Source organism: Phocoena phocoena, chromosome 3, assembly GCF_963924675.1.
Source record: "Phocoena phocoena chromosome 3, mPhoPho1.1, whole genome shotgun sequence".
Classification (NCBI taxonomy): Eukaryota; Metazoa; Chordata; class Mammalia; order Artiodactyla; family Phocoenidae; genus Phocoena; species Phocoena phocoena.
In genome coordinates, this window is record NC_089221.1 from 160,557,094 (window position 1) to 160,575,756 (window position 18,663).

Sequence of the window (18,663 nt, forward strand, 5' to 3'; positions counted from 1 at the left end):
GAGGGCTGAGAAATTATCAGTGACCTAGACAGGCAGAGGTTCTTGACTTTGGGGAGCTTGCAGCCCTGCAAAGTAGAGGCATCACCCCCATTTTACAGAGGGGGAAACCGAGGATAGCCTGACACTGGGCACAAGGCCACACAGTGAAGTCAAGTGGTGGGAAAAGTCTCAGAATCCAGGTTTACTCTATAGGTAGGGCTGCCAGAGTTCTAGGAAAAATAAAAAACCAAACCGCCACCACCAGCAACAAAACCAGGGCTCCCAGTTCAACTTGCACTTGAGATAAACAACCAATAATCTTTTAAGCGTAAGTATATCCCAAATAGTGTGCAGAGAGGGGCATACTTATGCGGATAAATGATTTGGTGTTCATCCCAAGTGCAAGTTGAACAGGGCTTATCAGACATGCAAATTCTGGGATCTATGGAGTGGGCTATACTTAGGCTATCAAGTTTTTCATCGTTTATCTGAAATGTAAATCAACTGGGTGTCCTGTATTTTATCTGGCAATTCTAACCTGAGGTGACCAACCATCCTGGTTAGCTGGAACTGAGAGGTTTCCTGGGATGTGGGACTTTTAGCAGTAACAACAGGAAAGTCCTGGGCGTAGTTGGTCTTTCTGGTTTACCTCCTGTTTTTTGTATCTTTTGATTCACTGTGAAGGGTCCCAGCCTTGGTGGGAGCAAATGAGGCTAAAAGTAGAGCCGTGGGGCAGGGAAGAGTTCTGGGTTCTTCCTATTCATATCCTCCACGCCACTCCTTGCTGATACGGATGCAGAGAGGGAAGCCCTACAGAGCACCGCCTACCCCGTAGTACAGACCTTCTGCCAGAAGCACAGCCTGATGTCCGAGGTAATTGCCCCACTGTTCCTCACTGCCGCAGCGTCAGGGAACGAGGGTGTGCCACCCGGGCAGTCACACGGGCTCTTTGCTTAGAAGGACCCTGTGCCAGCGTTACACCACGGAGGCTTAAAGTCCTCTTAAAAAAGGAGAGTGGAGGGGTCGTGGCCACAGGCACTGTGATCAGCACAGGTGGTGTGGCACAAAGTACTAGGCGTGGCTGCCTTGCGACCCTGCTCCTTGGGCATGTCATTTTTGTTGTTGTTTTGTCCTGCCTTCCCGGGCTCTCCCTGCACTGGGGCAGCTTCGGGGGCATCTAAGAGGGCATTGGGATATCCGGGGTGGGCAGGCAGGTGAGACGTGCCTTTTTCCTGGGACACTAATGGTGTACCAGCTGGGCAGTCACCACGGGCCCCAAATAGAGTGCACCGATCCCAGGGCGGGGATGTTGCTGCCTGCACGTTTCCAAGCGGAAACCAACAAACTGTCTTTGGAGTCTCAGCTTCAGGTGATGCTGCCTCCTTGCCATTTACGACTGTCATCCATCACACCAACGGCCCCCACCAGCATTTATATACTACTAAGAAAGAAGCAGTGCTGTGATGGGAATCTGACTTTGCCCGCCACTGATCATGAGACATAGTTCAATGGCAGAGACACTAAAAAGGAAAACATAGGTGCTGAGCACCGATGAAACATCCCGTGTTCATCCCTTTAATGTCCACCAGGTGCTGTGTAGCTAACACAGTAAACATCCTCAAGACGCAGTCGGAGAGACAGTGACCCAGAGAGATGAAGGTTCTTGCCCAGAGCTGGTGGCTGACACTTTTTCCTTCTCCCCTTCCTCCTCCAGCCACATCCAGTACTGCACTCCTTTCACCCCATGCTGTAGTTTATTAGGAATTTTGTCTTTCCCTCTGGACAAAGGAATTTAGGGAGGCAGGGAGCATTCTGATTCCCATCCCCCTCTCCTCACCCAGCTTTCTGTGGGGTCAGCTTCACTACTTGAATTGAACCCTTCTGCCTGGCCAGCTCCTGCCTAGCAGGCAAAAATGGACCACAAGCGTGCGGTTGCCAGGGAGACTTCGCCACATCCGATTCTGGCCAAACGAAAACCCTCCTTTGCAAAGAAAGCTCTGCGAACAAGTGTGGACATGTCCTCGTTTAAAAAGGAACAGTTTGAAAATGCCCAAGCTCTTTAAACTTTTTTTTTAATGTTTTTAAGTAAATTTTTGAGTTCAGAATTTAGACTGGCAGGAAAGTTGCCTATGGTACAGAGTTCCCATATGCCCCACACCTACTTCTTCCCCTATATTGTAAACATCTATTATCGGGGCATGTTTGTCATAACTAAGAAATGGACATCGGGACGTTACCATTAAGCAACCTCTGGACTTTACTTGACTGTCACCAGGTCTTCTATTCGTGTCCCCTCTCTGGTTGAGGACCCCGGCCAGGGAACCCTGTTACGTTTAGTTGTCACAGCTTCCCACTCTTCTGTGGCTGGGACAGCTCCTTGGTCTTCTCCTTTGTACTCATGACCATCGCAGTCTTGGGGATAACTGCCCAGGTGTCCTGCAGGATGTCTCCAATCTGGGTCTGTCAGATATTTTTCTCATGATTACACTGGGATTATGGGTGTCATTCAAATTCTTTTGATCCAGATATCCCTCTTTGAGGAGAGGCTATCAAAAATTATTGAAGAGGGACTTCCCTGGTGGCACAGTGGTTAAGAATCTGCCTGCCAACGTAAGCGACACAGGTTCGATCCCTGGTCCGGGAAGATCCCACATGCCTCAGAGCAACTAAGCCCGTGTGCCACAACTACTGAGCTCGCACGCCACAACTACTGAAGCCCACATGCCCTAGATCTACGTGCTGCAACTACTGAGCCCACGTGCTGCAACTACTGAAGCCTGCAGGCCTAGAGCCTGTGCCCCGCAACAAGAGAAGCTACCTCAGTGAGAAGCCCACACACCTCAATGAAGAGTAGACCCCACTCTCTGCAACTAGAGAAACAACAAAGACCCAACACAACCAACCAACCAATAAATACATAAATAAATTAATTAATTAATTTTAAAAAATTTTTAATTATTGAAGAAATTTTACACCTTTATCAAAGGTAATTTTTAAAAAATCACCCATCCTACCACCTTCCTGACAAACCCATGCTTGTTATTTCCAGGTGGTTGATCTGAGGTGGGGTATTCGGAACACCGAGGCCACCAACCACATGACCATGGAACTCTGCTTGGAGGAGCTTGGCTGGTGTCAGAAAACATCCATAGGGCCAGCTTTTGTTGTGAGTCTCTTGGGAGGGATGGATTAGCTCTTACTTCTCATTCTACCACCAGGATATGGCCCCTACTTCTTATCCAAACCCGTCAGTGGAGGGAAGTGGGTGGCATTTCTGCTATCATACCCAATCTTCGTAGGCTGCCTGTGGCAGACATTGCTAATCAATCACAGCACTCATTTTTCTGCAGAGCTAGCTGGGATCCAGACATTAGCAGTCAAGTAGAAGCAGCAGATGAGTTGGAGAGCAGTGTTGAAGCCCAAAGGGATCTTAGAATTTGCTCCGAAACTTCCCCCGGGTTTTTCACCTCATTCACTTTGTCTGGGGAATGTTGAGGTCCTAGAAAACCATAGAGAAAGTGGAGATCTACAGGGTATTGAAAATTTTTTTCTCCAATGTGCCCCATGGTGTTGGGAGCAGACTCTGTGGCCCTATCTGGAGCCTGCCTCAGGGGCACACTTCCCCCCAGGTGAGACCAATCAGGGTCTTCTCTCGCCCCCAACTACACTCCCTCTGACACCAGAACAACCCCCAGCTCACAATTAATGGTTTGGGTTATGACCAGCAAATGATATTCCAGGGTTTTGATTTATTACATCACCAAGTTTCAGATACACCAAGAGCTATGGCATTTTGGCTCATAAATCCTAGAGCAGGGGTCAGCAAGCCACAGTCTATGGGGCAAATCCGGCCCCCTACCTGTTTTTATAAATAAGGCTTTATTGGCACACGGCCATACCCATTCATTTACATATCGCCCAAGGCTGCTTCCCAGCTTCAATGGCAGAGTTCAGTAGTTGCCACATAGACCGTCTGGCCTGCAAAGCTGAAAATATTGGCTATTTGGCCCTTGTTGGAAAAATTTGCCTACCCCTGTCCTAGAAAGTAAAGACGAAAAAAGTCAAGAAAGTAGCTTTGCCCAATACATCTTAATCACAAAGAAGCTTTGAGCAGCTCCCAGAAAAAAACCTCTCCTGGAGATAAGAATGTAGGAATTAGGAGAGGGTAGTCCCCATATGAAAACTGTTTTCTAGGGAAATAAAGACAAATAGATGAGGCCTGTTTGGCCTTAAAACTGCACTGCCCCATGCGGTAGCCATGAACCACATGTGGTGATTTAAATTTAAATTAATTAAAGTCAAGTAGAATTAAACTTTCACCTCCTTGGTTGCACCAGCCACATTACGGTGGTTCAGTTGTCACTTGTGTCAAGTGGCCAGCATATTGGACAGCAAGGATGTGAACACTTCCAGCACTTCCAGAAGTTCTAGTGCTGCCTTAGAGATTGTCTCCTTAAAAAAAAAAAGACTAAGACCTGGCAGCAGATGCGAAAAACTTTCTTTATTATGTATCAAGTTTTATCTATACAGTTACCATTGTGTTTTCATTCTTTTGTTCTATACTTTTCTTTGTATGTTGGCATCAATTTTTCTTTTTTTCCCAATCTTATTGAGATATAATTGACATGCAACACTGAAAGTGTACAGCATAATGACTTGACTTATATGTGTTGTGAAATGATTATTAAATAAGTTCAGTTAACACCCATCTGCTCATATAGATATGAAAAAGGAAAATGTTCTTCCCTAGTGATGAGAATGTTTAGGATTTAGTCTCTTAGCAACTTTCAGATATACTCTACAGCAGTGTTACCTACATTACCTCCCCAGGACATATTTGTCTTATAACTGGAAGTTTGAACCACTTTATTTTATTTATTTATTTATTGAAGTATAGTTGATTTACAATGTAGTGTTAGTTTCAGGTGTACAGCAAAGTGATTCAGTTATACATATATATTCTTTTTCAGATTCTTTTCCCTTATAGGTTATTAAAAAATGTTGAGTATAGTTTCCAATTTTAATTATTGCTTTAAAATACATCCTAACGTTTGAAAGGCTGTACCATCTGGCTTACGTATCTCCTTCACACATTTTTTTTCCAGTCTTCTAATTCTGCTGATGATTGAGCCTGATGATTGATCATTTTGTTGTGTTTCAAAGAAAAAAGAAAAGAAAAAAATTTTGTAAAGAAAAAAGGGAGGTGGGGAGAAAATGAACTCCAGGAAGAATTCGATTTTGCAACTCAAATTGCAGGCAATCAAAAGCACAATGCAGGGCTTCCCTGGTGGCGCAGTGGTTGGGAGTCCGCCTGCCGATGCAGGGGACACAGGTTCGTGCCCCCGTCCGGGAAGATCCCACATGCCGCGGAGCGGCTGGGCCCGTGAGCCATGGCCGCTGAGCCTGCGCGTCCGGAGCCTGTGCTCCGCAACGGGAGAGGCCACAACAGTGAGAGGCCCGCGTACTGAGGTGAGAATGAGCACATTTATCATAGAAACAGAAAGGTCAATGTGACAGAAGCAAAATGGAAAAGGGGATTAGTGGTACAAGATAAACTTGGAGAGACAGGGAGGCGGGAACCAATTCACAGGGGCCTTACGGGCCAAAGCTAAGGGTTATGTTAAGTGTCGTGGAAATCCTTCATAGACGTTTTATTGTTTGTTTTTGTAAGCAGAGGAGTGATGATAAAATACAATTTCTGGTTTTTCAAAAAAAAAAAAAGCACAATGCAGCTTCCAGGTGGCATGGGGGATGGGGGACAGGAGGGAGGATGATCTCTGAGCTTCCCCCAGGCCCAAATGGCCCAGGGACCTTGCAAATCCTTCCAAAATCTTAGTTATCAAGATAATTAATATTTTAATGCAATGTTTATTTTTAATATCAAAATTGACCCCCCAAATCCATGAGGAACAAAATATCAAATTCTAAAGACAGGATCCACCCGGCACTTTGGAGACCCATGTTCACCTCCCCCCTCATCTGGCCCTGCTCCCTGGCTGCTACTGGGGACAGTCCTGCCCCCAGGGCCACATCAGAGTGTGAGATTTGGGCAGAGCCAAGGGAGGCCTTCATTCTTGTCACAGCTCTATTGCTGGGACAAGCCAGCACCTAGTAATAGGTAAACAAGGTGTTTCCTGTGGCTGTCATAACAAATGACCACAAATGTGGGGGGCAGGGAGCTTAAAACGACAGAAACTTATTCTCTCACAATCTGGAGGCCGGAAGTCTGAAATCAAGGTATCAGCAGGGTCGCACTCCTTCCTAGCTTTCTCAGGGTGAATCTTCTTGTCTTCTCCAGCTTCTGGGGTCTCCAGGTATTCCTTGGCTTGTGGCTGCACTCCCCCAGTCTCTGCCTCTGTTGTCACAGCATCTTCTTCTCCTTTTCTATTTGTGTCAGATCTTCCTCTGCCTGTCTCTTGATAAGGACTCTTGGGATTACATTTCAGGCCCACTTTGATAATCCAGGATAGTCTTCCAGTTTAAGATCCTTAGATAAATCATGTCGACTGAAAAAAAAAAGCACAACCTAAAAGTTGAGTTATGTTTTATTTGGTGGACATTCTTAGGACTTCAAGCCTGGGAGACAGCATCTCAAATAACACAGAGAGACTGCTCCAAAGAGGAAAAGGGGAAACCAGCATATATAGATAGGAGTTTTTGCAACAAAGATCATGTAGTAAGAATATCAAAAGATTACTGTTAAAGAAAACCAGATATCTTAAGTCAAGGAATTTATTGCTTTCCTATGTATGGGAAGATGCAAGAGTTTGGGCTCACTGAAATTATTCCTTTGATATACACCTCAGCTATCTGGGGCCAGCATCCTGTGTTTTCACATCCTGAGTCTCCTCAGGGTGCATCTTTGGGGGTGGCTGCAGTGGCGGACTCCTTGACGGCAGGCACCCTGTTTCCCTCCTGAGTTTCCTCAGGGCTCACCGTCGGGGAGGCTGTAATGTGACGGTTCGATGGCTGCAACATCCTTTGTTTACTGGCATGGCAGGCAATATTGTTTCACTCACAAGTGGAAGATCAGGAGAAGGATTTATTATGACCTGCAGCAAGTAAGGGGGACACCGGGGACCTTTCCCAAAGCAGTGTCTCCCCGAACAGCAAAACTGGGGAAGTTTGAAGCTCAGGGTACATGTATATTCATGAAGGGGCTTGAGCAGAGGAGACTTCAGCATAGAATTGGGGCAAAGGTTCACAGAGTCCAAGCTTTAGTTGACTGAAGTCAGCAGGGTCCACGTCATCATTCTACCCTCCACTTGGGTAGGGGTCTTGGTTCCTGGAGAACTCAAAGATATATTATACGTATATCCCTTGAGGAGGAGCTGGGACTCTTTTTATCACTGGACTATTGTTTCTTGACTGCTTTTCCATTATTCGTGCATTCCCTCACTTCCCTTAAGATCATTGATTTACTGAGATGTGTTCAAGGACAAGCATTGCAGCCAGGCTTAGATCACAAAATGGCTTAGGCCAAAATGGTTTCTCTTATGTCTAGAAAGCCATTGCTGGTACTCTTCCTCTGGGGACCCACTCACCTATCTGCTTACTTTAATATAATTATCTCCATGGTACAACCACCAGGACCACTTTAAGGGCTCGGCATGCCTCACCCAGGGTCACGGATCTAAGTGCCCAAGCCAAGATCTGAACCTCTACTCCCCACACTCCTCTCTCCTCCAGGCCCTCGTAGGTGACCAGTACGGCCCCCGTCCCGTCCCCTCGCTGGTCGAGGAAAAGGAGTGGGAGGCGCTGAAAGCTCAGCTGAGCGCCAGGCCACGTGACCTGGAGCTGGAGGCACGACGCTTCCGGACAGACGAGAGCGCCGTTCCCCCCACCTACCTGCTGCAGACCCTGGGCAGCGGGGAGGCCCGTGGGCACGAGGAGGCCACCCTCATCTCTGCATTGCGCTCTGGAGCCCAGGAGGCCGCCAGGCTGGGCCTCATCACCCAGGAGAAGTGGCACCACTACCACCGGTCAGGTGAGGCTGCCGGGACTCCCCTTGCGGGTCCCCAGGAAACATCCACCCGTTTAAAATACACATGACGTTTTGTCCAAACGCCACAGTCTGCATTTCTATAAATGCCAAACCAACCTAGCTCCCGGAGCCCTAGTTCTGAGAAAGATTATTTTTCTGATCCAACAGAGTTAAGTCAAGTCCTGGTTAATTTCAGTCTCTTAGGATTCTTCTCTCCTGATCCCTGGCTCTTTTCCTTTTCCCAAGCAGGCTCCTGGCTTTGGGGGACGTGTACTACGATGACCCCATACCTGTTTGCCTGGGACTGAGCCACTCCCACGATGCTGGACTTTTAGGACCAAACCTAGGACAGTTCCAGGAAAACTGGAAGAGTGGGTCACCCTGTGTTAGTCGAGAGCCGTCCCCTGCTAAGGAGTCGTCCTTCATCAATGTACCTTCCTCTGAGGTGAAAACTGAGGCAGAGGAAGAAGGAGTCTCTTTTGCCCAAGTGGGAGAATAGGGATTCCCCCCTGTGACTGTCTGAGTCCACCACCCAGCTCCCAGCTGGTCCCTTACCTCTCACCCCTGGCCTTGTCCTCTGCCCTTTCCATCCTCCACACTGGCTACCAGAAAGATTTTTCTAAAAATGCATTGTGATCAAGCCATTGCCCTACTATAGACTGTCAGCAAGAGATAGGTTCTTCTTATTATTTATGAGTTAGTAATGTCAGCTTATGGATTATTAGTATGTCAATTTACATCACCCAAACTATTAAATATATGAATTTATATTACCCACGCTATGAAATATATGTATTTATATTACGTACACTATTAAATATATGAATTTATATTATCCACACTATCAAATATATGAATTTATATTATCAAAAATATTAGGGCTTCCCTGGTGGCGCAGTGGTTGAGAGTCCACCTGCCAATGCAGTGGACACGGGTTCGTGCCCCGGTCTGGGAGGATCCCACGTGCCGTGGAGCAGCTGGGTCCATGAGCCATGGCTGCTGAGCCTGTGCGTCTGGAGCCTGTGCTCCGCAACGGGGTAGGCCACAGCAGTGAGAGGCCCACGTACCGCAAAAAAAAAAAAAAAAAAATTAAATATATGAATTTATATTACCCACATTATAAAATATATAATCCATTTTATCAACATATTAAATATATTGATTTAGTTAAAGATATTGAATATAGTGATATTTATTAATAGTATTTTAATTTTATTAAAATATATGATTATTATCTATTATATATATACATTCTAGTAAAGACATACCAATTTTTAAAATTTTTATTTCAGGATAATTTTAGATGAACAAAAAAGTCACAACATTATAAAGCTACAAAGATAGTGTAGAGTTCCCGAAGGTTCTTCACCCAGCTTCCCACAATGCTAACATCTTACGTGACTGAGGTACATTTACCAGAACTCAGAAATGAACATCGGTATTTAATATTGGTGCATGACTAGTAACTAGACTCCAGACTTTATTTGGGTTTCCTCAGTTCTCCCATCAATGTCTTTCTGTCCCAGGATCCCACATTGTATTTAGTCCTTTGTCTCCTTAGGCTACTCTGGTCTGCAACAGTTTTTCATGACCTTGTTTTTCATGACCTTGACCGATTTTGAGGAGTACTGGCCAGGTCTTTTGTAGAATGTCCCTCAATCTGAGCTTGGCTGGTATTTTCTCATGATTAAATTGGGATTATAGATTTTGGGGAGGAAGACTGCAGAGGTAAAGTTCCCTCCCCATCCCATCGCATCAGGGGTACCTGAGGCCTACTTGACATCACAGGTGATCCTAACCTTGACCCTTTGGTTAAGGTTAGTAATGACATACAAAATTTTTTTTTTTTTTTTGTCCCCACTGTACGACATGCGGAACTTCCCCGACCAGGGATCGAACCCATGCCCCCTGCACTGGAAGCACAGAGTCTTAACCACTGTACCACCGGGGAAGTCCTGACATATCAATTTTGAATACACTTTTATATGGATAATAATGTTAAGGCTACTGTTTCTTGTGCACTTACCATGTTGCTATTGCTTGCTCTGTGACACAAAGCCAAGTGAGCTAATTGCTCTCATAGAGATGTCTGACATGGGGACTGTAATTAGCGTCTGGGGTCAACTATGGGATGGGCCGGGATTTACATCTCAGGCCTGCCCCCTTCCAGCCGTATTGACTTTTGGCAGCTTGGACTCTCCTTTTCCTCATCTGTAAAATGGAACTAGTCAGAGGTATTACCTAATGGAGTCATTAGAGGGATCTAAAGGGTCTTGTCCCGGCCATGATCTCATTCAACAATGAGATCTCTAAGCAATCATGTCAAACCTTGCCCATTAAGAAGTCCCACTTGAAAGAACAAATAGAAACTCCTTGACATCAGCAGAAAGCACAAACAGTTGTGGAGTTCAGGGGCACGTCATGGACGGCACCTTCAGAGCATATTATTTTCCAGGCACCTCGCCCAACTTTTTTTTTTTTTTAATTTTTATCTTGAAATAGAGATTCATAGGAAATTGCCAAAAGAAAAAAAAAAAAAAAAGGAGGAAGAGGTATCCTTTACCCATTTTCCCCCAAAGGTAACATCTTGCAAAACTAGAGTGCAATATTATTACACAACCAGGAAGTGGATATTGTCACAATCCAGAGAGAGCACACTTGTACAGACACCATTTGTGTGTGTGAGTGTGTGTGTGTATGTTTGTCTCGCCCATTTCCTTCTCTGCAATTTTCTCACCTGTGTAGCTTCGAGTAACCACTGTGGTCAATACACAGGGCTGTTCCCTCACCACGAGGATTCCCCCCACTGTCCCTTTAGAGCAGCACTCACCGCTTCCCACAAACCACAGCACTGGTAACCACTAACCCAGCTCCATCTCATTTATTTTGTTATTTCAACCATATCATAGAAGATAAGATCACAGACTGTAAACTTTTGAGTTTAGTTTTGTTCTTTCAGCATAAGGTGCTCAGCTTTTCGCAAGCATTATTTCACAGAAAATCCTCACAACAGCCCCTTCAAGGTTGGACTAGTACACCCATGTTACAAGGGAGGAAACAGAGACTCAGAGAGGTGCAGTGATTTGCCTAGGGTCACACAGCCTGCTGGTGGCAGAACAGATGGTATTGGATTAGTTCATGCCAAAATGTGTCCAAGAAGGATCCTGTTTGGGGACTGTTAGCTGCCTTCGTCTCTGACCTTCACTCATGGGGCTGAGGGTCACATGAGGCCAGTCCAAGGAGGACTTTTGAGTGGTTCTTGTCTTTGGCTCTGAGACTAAGTCCTGTCTCCAAGGGCCTGACTCGCTCAGCTAGAGAGCTGGGATCCTCTGCTGAGCCCAGGGAGGCTTCAAAAATAACTCCTCAGTCTGACTGCTATTTCAAAACAATGGCCTCCAGGGAGAAGTCAGTGTGAGCTCTCGGCTCTGGAAAATACAGGTCCTCAGGGCAGCTGCTGCATGCTCTGGGACAGGGCTCAGTAAACCATGGCCCAAGGACAAAACCTGGCCCACTGCTTGTTCTTGTAAATAAAGTTTTATTGGAAAACACTGGAGTGCATTCGTTTGCATGTTGTCCGTGGTTATGCCAGGTGACTCTGAAACACACTAAGCTTGAGAACCAATGTTTCCATCCCCGGAATGTGTCTACCAAGTGCTCCCATTCGAGCCAACTGATGACATAATGCTGACCACACTCACTTCCCATCTCCTCCGCTTTTGCAGCCATCGAGGGGGAAATAGAACGGGACCTGCTGAACTCAACAGACTGGGACCAGGGGGCGACCGTCTTCCTGAGAGATATCCAAGACCTCAACAAACACATCCTGGAGGTCTGCGCCCTCAAGATAGTGGACCAGCTTGCAGCCGGCTGCCTGGACACAGACGCCCAGAACCTTCTCAGCAGCCTCAAGGAGCACATCGCTGACATGCAGCCCAGAGTTCTCAAGGCCCACCACCTGGCATGGAGCCGAGACCTGGTGGACCCCCCCAAACAAGGCTCATGTACGGTACCCAAAGGAACTGGGGTAGCAGTTTGTGGCCAGAGCTAACCATCAGGTCCTCGAGTGCCTCCAGAAACTGGAAGCAGGCAGGCAGGAGTTGGCTTGGCTCTATCAGGAGGTCTGCCACTACCTGGGGCTCAGTGCCGAGGCCCCCCAGACCTGTGGGCACCAGGAGCTCCTAACCCAGCTGGGGCAGCGGCTCCAGCAGAGCGACGGTCACCCCCACCCACCCCTGGTGCTTTTTGGACCCCCGGGCATCAGAAAGACGCTCTGATGTGCAAGCTGGCTGAGCAAATGCCAGGGCTGCTTGGCCACAAGACAGTGACCGTTCCGCGGTTTCTGGGGACGTCACAGATGAGCTCCGACGCCCGAGGCCTGCTCCAGAGCATCTGCTTCCAGATGTGCCTGGCCTATGGGCTACCCCTGCCCCCTGCCCAGGTCTTGGAGGCCCATACCAGGGTGGTACAATTTTTCCACACCCTCCTCCACACCGTCTCCTGCCAAAACTTTGAGTCCCTTGTGATCCTGCTGGATTCAGTGGATGAGGTAGCCTCTGTCCGTGCTCGGAGGGTCCCCTGGCTGCCTCCCAAGTGCCCCCCAAGGGTCCACCTCATCCTCTCGGTCTGCTCAGGACAGCAGGGTGTTTTAGACACTATGCGGCAGGTGCTCACGGCCCCAGGTGCTTACTGGGAGGTGAAACCCCTCTCTGGAAACCAAGGGCAAGAGATGGTTCAGCTCCTGCTGGCCGCCTCGAGGAGGACGCTGAGCCTGATGCAGAGGGACCTGCTCTGGGCCAGCCTCCCAGAGTGTGGGCACCCGGGGCAGCTGAGGCTGGCCTTCGAGGAGGCCTGGAAATGGGCCTCCTTCACCGTGCCAGCCCCTCTGGCCTCCACTGCTAAGGAGGCGATGCACCAGCTGTGTGCCCGCCTGGAGCAGACACGTGGGCAGCTGCTGGTGCCCTGAGTGCTGGGCTATACCTTGTGTCTTCCCGGTGAGTCTCTGTTGTTTTCACTCTTTTCTGAATTGAGATAGAACACGTGCATTCTTCTCCAAGGGCAGCCATAACAAAATCACAAACTGGGTGGCTTAGAACAATGGAAATCTATTCTCTCATGGTTCTGGAGGCCAGAGTCTGAAATCAAGGTGTCAGCTGAACCACACTGCCTCCGGAGCCCCTAAAGGAGAATCCGTTCTAGGCCTTTTTCTTAGTTTCTGGTGTTGCTGGCGACCCTCAACATTCCTTGGCTTGTAGACGCATCACTCCAATCTCCACCTCTGACCACATTGTGGTTTTCTCCCTGTGTGTCTCTCTGTCTGAATTTCCCTGTTCTTGGAAAGACATCACTCATTGGATTAGGACCCACTTGCATCCAGTATTGTTACCGACTAAGGCCTCTCACTGTTGTGGCTTCTCCCGTTGCGGAGCACAGGCTCCGGACGCGCAGGCTCAGCGGCCATGGCTCACGGGCCAAGACGCTCTGCGGCATGTGGGATCTTCCCGGACGGGGGCACGAACCCGTGTCCCCTGCATCGGCAGGCGGACTCTCAACCACCGCGCCACCAGGGAAGCCCTCTTGGCCTATCTTAATCAACATAAATTGATAAGAGGCCAGAAAAGAAATTCAGGCAAGGCAGAGGGGAGGGAAAACAGGTAACAGGTTCCCCTGCTTGCTCACTCCCTGAGGGGGGAGTGAGTTTGTTCCATATATGGGGTGAGGGTAGGGGCAGGTCCAGGGGTCGAGCCAGAGGGGCGGCTTAGTTTGTTTGCCCACCCCTCTGGTGGGGTTGTGTGCAGGGGGCATGCTCAGTACCCTGCTTTCGCTCCTGACTCTTCAAAAGTGGCAACTGGGTTTTTGGTCTTTTTGTATCTTGTTGTCCATAATTTTCCCAACTGTGCGTGCGCGCAGTTCTATTTAGTCCCTTATAGTTTCTTTGTATTTTGTTGCTGGAAGAGACATTTGGCCAGGTGCAAGCACTGCAGCAAAGGGTCCCAGGTCCTAGGTCCCAGCCTGTCTCTGTATGACCTCATCTTAACTTGACTACTTCCCCAAAGACTGGTTTCAAACAAGGTCACATTCGCAGGTTCCCTGTGGGTACAAATTTTGGGGAACACTATTCAACCCAGTCCAGTTCGTATCCTAGTTTTCACTCATTTAAAGCGTATAGTTCAGCAGCATTTAGTACATTCACAGTGTTAGGCAACCACTATCCATCTCCAGAACAATTCCTCACCCCACAAGGAGACCCCGTCCCCGTCAGCAGTAACTCCCCTTCCCCGACCCCCAGCCCCTGGCAACCACTAATCTGTCGCTATGCATTTGTCTAGAGTATTTCTTCAGAAAACGTTTTACTTAGAAATACTTTCAAATTATAGACTAGAGGAAGAACTCCCATAGTGCAAAAATAGCGCCGAGAACTCCCATAGAGCAGAATTTTTCAGCCTTGGTGCTATTGACATTTGGGGCTAGGTCATCCTTTGCAGTGTGTAGGGCCATCCTGTGCAGTGTAGGGTGTTGAACGGTATCCCTGGCCTCTACCCACTAGATGCTGGTAGTATCCCCCATCTGGGACAACCAAAAATGTCTCAGGACATTGCCAAGTGCCCCTTGAAGGCAGGATAGGTCCTCATTGAGAAATACTGCCATACTTCTTACCCCCACAAACACCAATTTGCCATACTAGCTTTCTCTTTCTCCCTTTTCCTTTTTCCCTCTCTCCCTTTCCTATCTCTCCTTTCCTTCCTTCCTACATCCCTCCCTCCATCTCTCCCTCCCCTCCCTCTCTCCCTCCCCTCCCTCTCTCCCTCCCCTCCCTCTCTCTCTTTATTTCTTTCCATTTTTCTATCTATCTATCTATCTATCTATCTATCTATATATCTATCATCTATCTATCCATTCATCTATCTGTCTCTGTCTATCCACACACACACCCACAAACAAAATTTTTTCCTGAACCATTTGAGAATTCATTACAGGTATCATTCCCCCTCACCCTTAAATACATCACATATATCCTAAGAACAAGGGCAATCAGAACCCCACATCACCACAAGACAATTTTAAAACTCAGAAAATGTATCATAAATGCAATAATATTATTTAATACACAGTTTATAGTCAAAATTTACCAATTGTCTCAAAAATGTCCTTCATAGCTGTCCCCTCCCCTTGCCCCCATCCCAGCATCCAATCCAGGATAACATGTTGCATTTAGCTGTCAAGTTTCTTTGGCCTCCTTTAATCTGGAATGTTCCACTCTCTATCTTTGTCCTCTTGAAGAGTGCAGACCACCTCTTCTGTAGCTCAGCACTCCTTAACCCTCAATGGGTATATGTATCTCAGGTCTCGTTTTTGAATAAAGACTGATTCAGCAGGTCTGGGGGTGGAGCCTGGGATCTTGTGTTTCTCAGGCTCCCTGGCGACGTTGATGCTGCCAGGAACGCACCTGGGGGTGCACTGGAGGGGAGTCGGTACACTGTCATCTGGGTTGATCTGATGTCTCCTCATGATGACATTCAGGTTAAACATGGATGGTGTTCGATCCTTCTTGTGCATTTTTTTCCTACCACAAATTTGCAACATACCCCTTTGTAATTAATAAGCAATGTGTGCGGATATCTCAGAAAAATCTTTTTAAAGCAAACTTCTCCGAAGAATTGACCACAAGCATGGGTCTACAGTTAATTCCAGGCTTTGTAGCATGGGAATCAGCAAAAAGCAATAGGAAAACCCAATTCCAATGTGTTTATAGAGTTTAAGGAATGAAGGTTTAAACGCAGTTGCTGAACAAACTCCGATAAACCAGGGTCACGATGGTCAGAGATGCCAGGTGTGGATGGTGAGTCAGAAATAATGAGCAGGAGAGAGGAGTGTGTTCATCACAGGCACCCAGCATCCCATGCGAGGGTGGGACGGAGGCCAATTCGCAGGCACACCGAGCAACAGAGCTTTACCTTAATGCAAACAGCCATCGGGAGACGCTCATGCCCATCATTAGAAATGCTGGACAATGCACATTTCTTCTTCTCAGCTTGGGGGGCAGTTTTCTCTTTTGGACCTTTGTCTTTTGCCACAAATCAAGGTGACAGCAACCATCCCAGTAAGTGGGCTTTTTATTTGTTTGTTTATTTGCCAGGAACAGAAATCCACTCACACTATCACATTAGAAATAAGGGCTTTATGTCATGGCCATGGGAGAAACTCAATGGATGCAGGGCTACCCGATAGCCAACTCCAGGGAGGGGTAGCCCAGATTTCATGTTGTACCCCAGATTTTGTGATTGATGCCCACAGCATGGACTCTACAAGAGCACAGAGACAGACCAGGGAATGTTCCAGAATAAAAGGGTGGGCCATCAGGCCAACCTGATGAAGTCTACATGGAAGGTGGGGTTGTCATGGGAACCAGAAAGCCACAGAATCAGGGAAGTTGCTCATCCCCTCTCCCTCTGGGTCCTCTCTGCACATTGGCTTCTGCTCTAGACTCTTCCTTTCTCCTCTGTAAGTGTAGCTTGCCTGCCACAGCTGCTGTTGGCATCATGGGCTCCCATTTTGGAGAACTGGCGCCATCATACTGGCTCCTTCTTGAGTCCTGGTTGGAAAATCTGGGGAGATAGACATCAATTGGCATTCCTGGCCCCATGTCTGGTCCAGTTAGTAAAGCTGGGGGCCTCCTGGGGTGGAGGACCACCCTCCTTTAGTGCCTGGTAAGGGAGGTGGTCTATGGAAGGTGACTCTAGGGGAGGTGATTTTGGTATGTCCTGTTGCATGAAAATATGTTATGTTTACACACAGAGTTGACCTAGAGTGATGGTTGAGAGCCTAGCTCTCAGAGCAGATCTGAGTACTTCTGGGCCAGTGGTTCTTACCTAGGGAGATTCTGTGCCCCCGCCCCCAGTGGACACTTAACAGTGGAGACATTTTGGTTGTCACGACTGGGGGATGGGGTGCTACTGGGATCTAGTGGATGGAAACCCGGGATGCTTCTCAACACCCTATAGTTCAGAGGACCCTCCCCCAACCAGAGGCTCATGGTGCTCCAGTTGTCAGTAGTGCTGGGGGTGCGAAACCCTGGCTTAGCATGAAAGATACTGTCTGGCTATCTCTCTATCCAGCTACCATAATACCTATCTATCCATCCATTCATCTATTTATCTACTTCATCTATCTATAATCTATCATATCTATCTATCTATAATCTATCATATTCGTCTGTCCATCCATACATGCATCTATGTACACCTATCTATAAGCTATCATCTATCTATCTGTCTATCTATCTCTCATCTATCTATCTATCTCTCATCTATCTATCTATCTCTCATCTATCTATCTATCTATCTATCTATCTATCTATCTATCTATCATGCTGGTGACACCTAGTGGGTGGAGGCCAGGGATGCTGCTAAACATCTTACAAAGTACAGGACAATCTCCACAACAAAGAATGATCCAACCCTTAGTGTCAACAGTGAGAGGCTGAGAAATGCTGTGTTAGGCATGCATTGTGACCTTTCCAAGCGCCCTCTGTACAGAGGGGTAGCCGGGAGAGTGTCTGTTCTGTGCGGCTTCTGGAAGGAATAACAAGATCATACTTGTAAAGGGACATCACTGGCCAAGATGCCTCAGCCAGGATCAAACACAGGGCTGTGTGACCTCACCCACAGAGTCTGGTCTGCAGTGCAGGCAAGGCAGGTCCCATGTGGGGGGCAGATGAGGTCTTGGATCCACATTGTCAAAGGGATGTCTCTGGGGATGGAGGAGGGCTCTTAACATAGTGGTTCAGCTGTCCGCGGGCACATTCCCCAGTCTTTCCAGCACCGTCCAATAGAATGTTGGTGATGCGGGCAATGCTCTGTATCTCATTGTCCAACGTGGCAGCTACAGGCTGCAGTGGCAGCTGACCTCTTGAAAGGCAGCTTATGCAATCCAGAAACTGGATTTTAAATTCTATTTATTTTTAACTTTAAACGCCCATGTGTGGCTGGTGACTACTACATTGGACATCATAGCTCTAGACTTGATGAGACACAAAATCTTCAAGAGCAGGGATGAAATTGAATTCCTCTTCCCCTGGCCATTCAGGGACATGAATACACAAACCTCAGTTTCCCCATCTGACAAATGGAGGAAAGCTTTCTGCTCTGTCTCCCTCCAGCTGAGTTTGGAGACTCAGCTGCAAACTTGGATGAGGAGGTGCAAAGAGGTACAGGTCCTAGTATTGAGCTGAGCAGGTTTAGGAAGAACAAGAAAATGGCACCGACCCAGGATTGTTCACAGATCTTCACCTGCTCTTACGTCCCTTTGGAGTCTCCTTCCCCCTATTGTAGACTCCTGCTATTGAAGCCTAGACAGACGAGGTTGAGGCATGCCCCCAGGCAGGGGGTTGTCAGTGTTGAGCACAGATGATATGACATATGATCCCACTTATGTGAAATGTCCAGTATTGTCAAATCCACAAAAAGTAGGTTAGTGGTTGCCAGGGGCTAAGAGGGGGCAGGTGTCACAAACATGGTGGTACCTCATGACTAGCAAAGTCTCTTGCCCCAAAACTGCTCCAACAGAGGATTCCCCATTCCTTTTTTTTAATTTTTAAATTTTAATTGATTATTTATCTTTTTGGCTGCACTGGGTATTTGTTGCTGCATGCGGGCTTTTCTCTTGTTGCGGCGAGAAAGGGCTGCTCTTCGTTGCAGTGCGCG

At 47.5% G+C, this 18,663-nt stretch overlaps 1 protein-coding gene across 1 annotated transcript in view; it reads left to right on the top strand.

The window, feature by feature from the left end:
• The first annotated feature begins 772 nt into the window (after window positions 1-772).
• The window catches only part of NWD1 (NACHT and WD repeat domain containing 1), a 74,662-nt gene continuing 56,771 nt past the window's right edge, over window positions 773-18,663 (top strand). Inside the window, 7 exon segments of the mRNA XM_065875086.1 lie at window positions 773-806; window positions 809-852; window positions 3,029-3,145; window positions 7,669-7,966; window positions 11,686-11,945; window positions 11,947-12,220; window positions 12,223-12,945. Of these exon segments, the coding sequence (XP_065731158.1) occupies window positions 773-806; window positions 809-852; window positions 3,029-3,145; window positions 7,669-7,966; window positions 11,686-11,945; window positions 11,947-12,220; window positions 12,223-12,945 (1,750 nt within the window).